At 51.5% G+C, this 8,912-nt stretch overlaps 1 protein-coding gene across 2 annotated transcripts; it reads left to right on the top strand.

Annotated features, from left to right (window-relative positions):
- The first annotated feature begins 172 nt into the window (after positions 1 to 172).
- On the top strand, positions 173 to 8,593 carry GLUL (glutamate-ammonia ligase). 2 transcript variants are annotated; one of them, XM_030495487.1, is made up of 7 exons: positions 173 to 312; positions 2,830 to 3,020; positions 4,281 to 4,442; positions 4,710 to 4,856; positions 5,327 to 5,454; positions 5,626 to 5,825; positions 6,908 to 8,593. In XM_030495487.1, the coding sequence occupies exons 2-7, from the start codon at positions 2,855 to 2,857 to the stop codon at positions 7,224 to 7,226; spliced, it is 1,122 nt and encodes a 373-aa protein (XP_030351347.1). In that variant the 5' UTR covers positions 173 to 312; positions 2,830 to 2,854; the 3' UTR covers positions 7,227 to 8,593. The 2 variants fall into 2 exon arrangements, with proteins under 2 accessions (XP_030351347.1, XP_030351346.1); XM_030495486.1 differs by lacking the exon at positions 173 to 312 and adding an exon at positions 1,592 to 1,679.
- Positions 8,594 to 8,912: the final 319 nt, after the last annotated feature.

Here is an 8,912-nt window from a genome sequence, read left to right as displayed (position 1 = left end):
CTTAGACGGTCACCCTGCACTCCAGGGGCTTCCACCTGGGAACACCCTGGGCTTGTTAACGGGTGCCAAAGTCTCTGGGAAATTTTTGCAGCTATCAAGCACATTTTAAGAATTTGGAGCTATTGGAGCTGTCAGTGTCCTGATTAGACAAACCCTCTCTGCAAACCTAGGGAAAAGGGCTGGGCACAGCTTTACATTGCCTGTGGCTTGACAGCCCCCCTTTATGGGAGCTATTTTGGGTATCTCCTGGCCTGACTGGGTCTCAGCACCAGCTCCTGCCTCCTTTTGCTTCAGCTGAGCTGTTGGATTCAGGTAACTTGGCCTAAATGTAAGATCCAGAGCTAACTTCTATGGGTAAAACATACCATTTGTTTCTGTGTTGAAATCTTTGCTCTATACATAGGGGGTACTGGAGGGGAGGCAGTTTCTGTGGTTATGCTTGGTGGCTCTGCCTTGCCCAGTCAATGTGAGGAGGTGAAAAGCACCCGAATTTTATCTGGGTTCTGGACAGCCTTGGGGAATTAACACACACGGTGGCTGATCCAAGGTGGTGATAAAGAATGAGCCGGGTTGTCCCCAGAGGGAGGGTGGGGACCCAGCTCTTTAGATGGGCAATAAATCGAGGTGAGACCTGAGCGAGCACTTCCACCTCCACCTGCGTGAGGATCCAGCTCTCCCTGTCCACTTTCTCCCCATACTCTGGCTGTTGAGAGGCTGTGTCTTCAGTAAGGTGGTTGTAACAGGAGAGTCCAGCTCCAGGGATAGCACTTTGGGTGCCAACCCCCCGAGGCTGGCATGGGGCAGCCCAGCATCCTGTTGCCCCGAGGCAGGCGTGTGGGTGGTGTGTGCTTGGCCTGATACCTCTGTGTGCATACAGGTATGTGCCCATGGGTGGCAGCTCCTTCTGCTAGTGCTGGCATTGCTCCCCTCCACCCCCCCTCCCGCTTAGGCTGGGGTTGGGAGGTGCAGAGAGCTGAACAGGAATGGGGATGGGACACCAAGAGCAAGGGTGGAAAAATACTAGGCAGTTCCTGCAGTTTGCAGGGTGACCCCTGCCACCCGGGCGCCTCTGTAGTGGGTGCTCCTGCACCCAAGGTGGGGCTGGGAGACCTCTCCTCCCTTGTGTGACAGTGACCGATCCTGTCCCCTGGAGCGAGGGTCTTAGCTCGGATCCAGGTGCTGGAGCCTGTTACTTGCTCCAAGAGGCAAGGGGGGATTGAGCGGGCACTGTGTTCCTCCACCCCCAAACATGCACCAAGCCTGGGCCCAGGGCTTGGGGAGACTCCAGTTCCTCCCCCTCTTTCTTCCCCGCTGCCCTGTTTACCGTCGGCGGCTGATTTCCATCCCTAAGAGTTATGCAAAGGCAGCCGCTAATGTAAACCCCTCGGAAAGCCCTGGATCTGCTCCCGCCGAGATGCGGGGTTATTTTTTCGGGCCGAGAGGATTGCAAAGAGGACCCAATAGCCCCCCTCTCCCGGCGACGGGGGGCAGGGTCACCCCAGCCGCCGGAGGAGGAGGAGAGGGGCGGGGTGGCGGCCCTTCGGTCCCCCCCGGCCCGGCCGCCGCCGCCGCCCAATCAGTGCGGCGGGGCCGGCGCTGCAGCGCCATAAAGCGGCGGCGGGCGCGGCCCTGAGAGTTGAGTGTGGGAGTTTCGCGCCCGCTGTCGTCAGGGAGGGCAGGTAACGGCCCTGCGGGGTGGGAGGGGGGGCATCCCGCGCCTTCCCCGCCGCAGCCCCTTGGGGTGGGGGTTTGGCAGCGCCGCCTTGTGCCGCGCCGGGGCTCCCCGGTGGCTGCTCGGCTTCGAGGGGAACGTTCCTGCTTCGCTTGTTTGTGTGTATGTGAGAAGAGGCAGCTCGAGTTTTCTCTAGCAAACAGATGCTTTTCGCAGGTTTCTTTTTTCACGAGGCTGTTTAGCTGCTTGCTTAAATTGTCTCCCTGCCAGGGAATGAATGTGTGGGTGACGCTGCTCGCAGGGGAGTGGGGCTGATGGGGACCCTCCCGGGGCGGGCAGCGAGCTGCGCTGTAGCAGGGTGGGTTGGCGAGGGCTGGCCCGGGCAGTCGAGCCTCCCTGCAGAGGGGTGACTGCGTGTTGGTGTGACTTTTCAAGTTATTTCACATTTACAAGTCGATGGCATTTCCAAGCTCCTGCAAACACTGCTGCTTTGGTTCAGACGCGTGAGCTGGCTGTCCCCGGGAGCCCTGCTCCAGGCTGTGCCAGGCTTGAAGAGATGCAGCAGCTTTCGACATGTGGGATCAGAGCCCCTTCAGTCTCCTTCCCCATTGCTTCCTGGAGGCTGCTGCCTGGGTTGCTCAGGGGTTGCCTGCGCTGCGTGTTGCTTGTATTTGTGCTTCCTCCTTTTTCTAGACAAGGCTTGTTTAGCTTCAGACTAGCTGATCTGAGAAGGCAGCTGGGGCTGGCAAGTCCTCCTCGCTGAAACAAGTATGTTAAGAAAGCTCCAGCTAAGCTTTCCTGTTCAATAGCCTTGCTTTGGAGCGTGGTGAGTGTAGAGGCGAAAAGTTCATACAGGGCTGAGGAGCACTTTTGAAGGCTGTCAGTTGGTGGATAAGACCTAGTTTATTGGCAAACATGAGCAGGAGTTCAAGTATTAATGGTACTCTGAAGGTGTCACTTCTGGAGCAGGGCTTTCCTAGCTGCCTGCGTCTGCCTGAGCTGCTGTTTTCTGTCTGCAGAATGGCATGGGACTGCTGGAGATGGCAGCGAGCCCTGTGGCCAAGCTGTCTCGTGCTTCTCCCTGGCTGGAGGATCAAAAATCTGGGAGCGTAGGGAAGGGCTCACGGTTGGGGTTGTGTTTTGTATCATCCCTGCAGGAACCCCCTCATCCAGACCACAGCCATGGCCACTTCGGCAAGCTCCCAACTCAGCAAAGCCATTAAGCACATGTACATGAAGCTGCCACAGGGGGAGAAGGTCCAAGCCATGTACATCTGGATTGATGGGACAGGGGAGCACCTCCGCTGCAAAACCCGCACTCTGGACCACGAGCCCAAGAGCCTTGAAGGTGAGAGGGCAGGTGCAGGGTTCACAGCCCCTTGCTGCATGGAGAAAGCAGCTGTGCTTGGCTGCTCCGGAGAAGGGTTGCAATTTCTTTCATTTCATGGTAGAAGAATGGTATTTGGGGAAGACATTGCTTTTTACTGCCATCCAGTTACCTCTTTCCCCAGATCCCCCAGGGGAATGTTCCCGGCTCTCCAGATGTGGCATTACAGCGAGATGCCTGGGGTTGGGAGCCAGCCCCTGGCACTGCCCTACTGCAGAGGGGCTGTTGGCAAGGGCTCGGCAGCCCATTGACTCTCGAGTACTCATTTTGGCCGGAAGTAGTTTGGCAGAAGAAAGTGGAGGGGAAAGAATGGAGCTATCCGGTGTAATTAAGAGCTTGTGTCCCTCAGAACAAACAGTCCCAGCTTACACAATAATAGCATTAGGATTTTCCCCAGGTTGCCATGGTGCTAGCAGGAGACAGTTATGAAATGAAAATACTGTGTGTGACTGAGCAGAATTATCTATCTTTTTTTTTTTTCTTTTTTCTCTTTTTTTCCCCTTCCCCCTCTCTCTCTTCTTTTCTGCCTCTAAGGGAGTGGTTGGCACAGCTCCTTTGAAATCTTTGTACTTCCCACCCTCCCACTTGCCCCCCAGGATATGGAGGAGATAACATTGCCTAGTAGAGTTCACTGCTGCCCCTACTGTGCTTTGACCTGGAGGGCAGTGCCCAGCCTGGACAGGTGGTTGAGGGGGCCAAGCTGGCCATAGTTCTCCATATGAGATTCCACCTACATGTGGTTTGCTGTCTCACCTTCTTCAGACCATGCAACATAGATAAGGGTTATTTCATGGCTCCTCTCCTTCATACAGCTTGAAGATCTCTCATGCTCTGCCCTTTTCCACCTTGCCCAGCCACGTCTGTGAGGAGACTGGGTGTTCTGCTCATCGCCATGGTTATTGCGACATGGGAAACATCCTCAGTGCTGCTCGGTTTGCTTGGGCTTGGCCAGCAGCCCAGCTCCTCGTGTTTTCCTGGGTGGCTGGGAAGTTGCACTCTTGTTTTTCACTTGTTTTGGTGTTCTGTGTTTTTGTGAGTTGATTGTTGGTTTGTTTTGCTTCCCCCATTTGGAGCAAAAACAGCTGAGCTGGGATTAAACCTTCTGTAGGCCTGTTTACTATATACATCTTCCCCCTTGTACTACTGAGGGCAGCACGGAGACCATTCTCTTGGTACCTGGGGACCCTGAGCCACTGTGGCTTGTTCTTCTCTTTGCTCCAGATCTCCCTGAGTGGAATTTTGATGGCTCCAGCACCTTCCAGGCTGAAGGCTCCAACAGTGACATGTACCTGCGACCTGCTGCCATGTTTCGGGACCCTTTTCGCAAGGATCCAAATAAACTAGTTCTCTGTGAGGTCTTTAAATACAACCGTCAGTCTGCAGGTGAATGGACCTTCTCCTGCTGGAGGTGGTGTTTCTGGGAAGGGGAGAGGGAGACATGCTCACATGTTAGTCATGTCCTTAGCATCATGCATGACACAAAAATAATCCCTGTCCTGAAGGTAAAATGCAAATGAAGTGCTGGTGGTGGAGAAAGGGCTGGCCCTGGGATTCTTCACTAATGCTTCTGGGAGTCAAACTGTAAATAACATGGAAATGGGGATTAGAAGCGAAGATGCTAATAAGGCTTATGTTGCTTTTTCATTCTAGAGTCAAATCTCCGACACACCTGCAGGCGGATTATGGATATGGTGTCCAACCAGCATCCCTGGTTTGGGATGGAGCAAGAGTACACTCTTCTGGGAACAGATGGACATCCATTTGGCTGGCCTTCCAACGGCTTCCCTGGACCCCAGGGTAATCTTTTGGGAGTCTGTGCTGCACCAACTCAGGAGCGTTTGAACTGTAATCTGTGTGACACGTCTTAAGTGCTTCAGGCAAGCTGGAAGATTTGTAGGGGTTTCCTGAGCTGAAGATGGACAATAGCAAGCAGGATATTGGCAAAAACTAAACCATGAGATTAAGATTGTTACGGAAAGGCTAAGATGGTGACTGGCCACATCCAAATTGGCTGCTTGGTCTGATAGTCTGCAGGTGACTTAAACTCATGCCCAGCATGCCCAAGCAGAAGCCCAGACTCTCAGAGGGACTCATTCTCATCAGTGCTCTACTTTGTTAGTGCTTCTATGAAAAGTAGATTTTGGGGCTTTTCTACACATCTCAAGCATTTAGAGAGTTCTTCCCTGTGTTCTCAGTCTTCACTGAATTTAAGCCTCTTTCTTTCTAGAAACTCACATTCCCCTTGCTGTTCACCTGTGCTGTTGCAGGTCCATACTACTGTGGTGTAGGGGCAGATAAAGCCTATGGCAGAGACATTGTGGAGGCCCACTACCGAGCGTGCCTTTATGCTGGTGTGAAAATTGGAGGAACCAATGCAGAAGTGATGCCAGCCCAGGTAAATTTTTTCAGGTGCCTCGTGGAATGAAATAGAGAAAAATTCCAGGCAGCAGATTGCTGCCTGCTCTGATTTGTTTCATTTTATCAATGATGAGAGCATAAGGGGGTGGGAAGTGCCTCACAGCGAGTGACTCTGCGCCACTGAGCCCATAACTCCTCCTTCTTGTAGTGGGAGTTCCAGGTGGGACCATGCGAAGGGATTGAGATGGGGGATCACCTCTGGATTGCACGCTTCATCCTCCATCGGGTGTGCGAAGACTTTGGTGTCGTTGTGTCCTTCGATCCCAAACCCATCCCTGGGAACTGGAACGGTGCTGGCTGTCATACCAACTTCAGCACCAAGAGCATGAGGGAAGATGGAGGTCTCAAGTGAGTGTTTTGAGATGGGCCTGTAGCATCTGTTCACTAGGCAGCAGGCTGGACTTGGTTGCTAGCAGTGAGCTTTTTGCAGAGCTTTTGATGACGTGGGAGATGTCACTTTGTCATTATGTTTGAGACTTCCTTCTGGATGTGTTTTGTGTGTGTGTTTGGTTTTTTTTGGGGGGGAGGTTCTTTGGGTGTTTGTTTTTTGGTGTTTCTTTTTTCTGGTGGTGTGGAGGTTTTTTTTTTTTTTGTATTTTGTATAATGATACGCTCCCATTTTGGTGCTGGATGGGAAATTCAGCCTGCAGTACAGCTCCATCAATACTGACAGAAGCACAGGTGGCCAGGGTGCAGCTATTCGTAACAGGCTGCCCAGCTCTTGATCTGCCAGTGCTGGGAACAAACAAACAAACTCAGCATAAGCCCCCCCCCCCCCCCCCCCCTTTTTAATAACCATTGTGAAAGAAAAGGACCATTTGCTTCTGCCTGAGCCAGGCTGTGGAAGCAAATGCTGTGTTTTCTTAAACATGAAGATCCTGGAAATGTGAAGCCTGAGTTTCTGTATGGGACTGATGTACTGACTGCAGGCAGGGACCTTACAGCACTGGGTTGCAGTAGAGCTCTATGACGGGATTCCTTCTAGCAGTTGTTTTCCTGACTTAATCTTAGTGATGTCTTGAAAGAATGAGCCAACCTGTGACCAGGTTGGCTCATGTGAGCTTCCTGAACAGAAACTTATTTGTTGAGCAATGTCCTCTCTGAGAGCAGGTTCTCCAGTGGCAGTGTGCCTGTGGGATTTAGCAAGGGGTTGAACTGGTCTTGTCTCACACACAGCGCTACTGAGGGACCCTGTGAGATTTGGCCGTGGAGATTCTTTTCCAAGAACCAGCCTGGCTCAGTGGTAGGAGTGGAGAAAAGCCCTGTGTTGAGATGATACGTGGGTTGTAGGGCTTAAGGCTTCATCACGAAGTGGCCTGGGGACAGCAATGACTCTCTTGTTACTTTGACACAAGTCGAGTGGCTCAGTTGTACCATCCATCAGACACTCACTGTTCTGTTTCTTCCCCTCTTCCTTGCTTCCTTTGCAGGCACATTGAAGAAGCCATCGAGAAGCTGAGCAAGCGTCACCAGTACCACATCCGTGCCTATGACCCCAAAGGGGGGCTTGACAATGCCAGGCGCCTGACTGGTTTCCACGAGACATCCAACATCCATGAGTTCTCCGCTGGCGTGGCCAACCGTGGCGCCAGCATCCGCATCCCCAGGAATGTGGGCCAGGAGAAAAAGGGCTACTTTGAGGACCGCCGGCCCTCTGCCAACTGTGATCCTTACGCTGTGACAGAGGCCCTCGTCCGCACGTGTCTCCTCAACGAAACTGGAGATGAGCCTTTTGAGTACAAAAACTAAGCAGACTGCGCCCACGGGCACCACCTTCCCCCCGCACTTCCCACACCCCTAAACTTCCCTTCTAGATGTAATCCCGAGGGTACAGGATAACACATTTTGTGTCTCAGTAACTCTTGTTGTCTTTAGGTAGGGAGGAGGGCAAATTTAGTTCTATCAATTTCTGTTTGTGATTGACTCTTCGGAAGACAAGAGAAGGAGAGGGTGTTAGAGAACTTTTAACCACTGTTTTCTTTTTTGTCTAATTCATGTGTACATCTTATGGGATCCAGTGGCTTCCAGGGACAGACTACACAGGCAAAAAGCTAGCGGGTGGGAAGCTTAAAACCATCGCTGACTTCCCCAAGGATCAAATTTGGGTTGTTAGCCCCACTGCTGGCTCTCTGCAGACTAATGGTTCTCTAAGGTTGTTTCCATTCTGTAGAGAAGGGAAGACAGGAGCTGTGATGTAGCTCAGTGTGCTTCCAGCTGTATTGTGTGATGAGATCTTCACCTTCTAGTCGCTCTGAGATTTCTGGTAATTGTCTGGCACATTGAGCTCCACACAGGAGCGGTGAGGAGAATTCCTGGTTGTGTTACTGGAAGTCACCTGATCTCTGTCTCATAACACAGAGTGAAGTAGTATTTTTATATTTAAATATAAAAACGACAAAAAATATATGAAAGTGTTTCTTAAAAAAATAAAAAATTAGATGGCCACCCAGTTGGAGCAGGCAGAGCTGCTGTGGATGCTGTCAGAGGGCCTCCAGGTGGGACTGAGGGTTTGCTTGGAGGGCTTGGTGGAGGAGACTTGGATGAGAATTGTTTCAGCGTGGAGTGGAACTTGCAGGAGGTAGTTCCCAGACTCGGGAAGCCCATAACTAGAGCAGCTGCAGTGTGCTCATTAGGGTGTAGATCAACAGGAGGAAAGCGTCCTGAACTAAGAGTTGACCGGTCAACTTGACTGCATTCTGGTCAGAGCTGTGGGTGTTTTACCTTTCCAGCAGGGCTAGCATGTCACTAAAGCAGGGCTTTTAATAAGGTTAAAAAAAAAGTTTTAGATACTTTTTTTTTTTTCATTTTTTTTCCCTGAGGTTCTTAGTTTCTAAAGCTGAGTGGTTTTACAGAGACCATTGGTGTCACTGTTGTGTCCTGGCTGCTGGGCTGCCTGCTATCCAGCTGTGATGGGAGCTAGGAGAAGGGAGAGGCCACCTATCCCTCCTGGCCAGCCCTGGCACCGTCCAGCTTGTGCTGGTGGGTTCAAACGTTCCGGGATTTTACACTTGGGTATCTTAGATGGTGCCAGTTATATTCCGTTGCATTTGGACTTTTGAATAGTTGTTGGGTTTTGGGTTTGGTTTTTTTACAATAAAAAAAGAACAAAATCTTAATTCTGACTTATGCATCATTCCTGTGATTCATCCTGGCAGCTGCCTTTATATGCGTGTTGCCTTCATTGTTTGAAGGGAATTTGACCCTGATAATGGGTAGGCTTTGGCTTTCATTTGTGGGGTGGGTTTTTTGGGCAGGGGTCTTGGAATCCATGTGTGCTCCCCAGAAAATGGGGTTTTGTAGGTGGTGGTTGATTTTCCAGCTGGGACTGGAGTGGGCTTGTGAGCATCCCTAGGGAGGGTTATGGGATAAGTACAGGTATGTGTGCATCTTTCCAGCCTCCTCCATACAAGTTCTACAGGATTTAGAAATCCCACA

The sequence above is a fragment of the Strigops habroptila genome, chromosome 8 (genome assembly GCF_004027225.2).
Source record: "Strigops habroptila isolate Jane chromosome 8, bStrHab1.2.pri, whole genome shotgun sequence".
Taxonomy (NCBI): Eukaryota; Metazoa; Chordata; class Aves; order Psittaciformes; family Psittacidae; genus Strigops; species Strigops habroptila.
The sequence above is the reverse complement of the archived record's forward strand: the minus strand, read 5'-3'. Positions and strand labels throughout refer to the sequence as shown.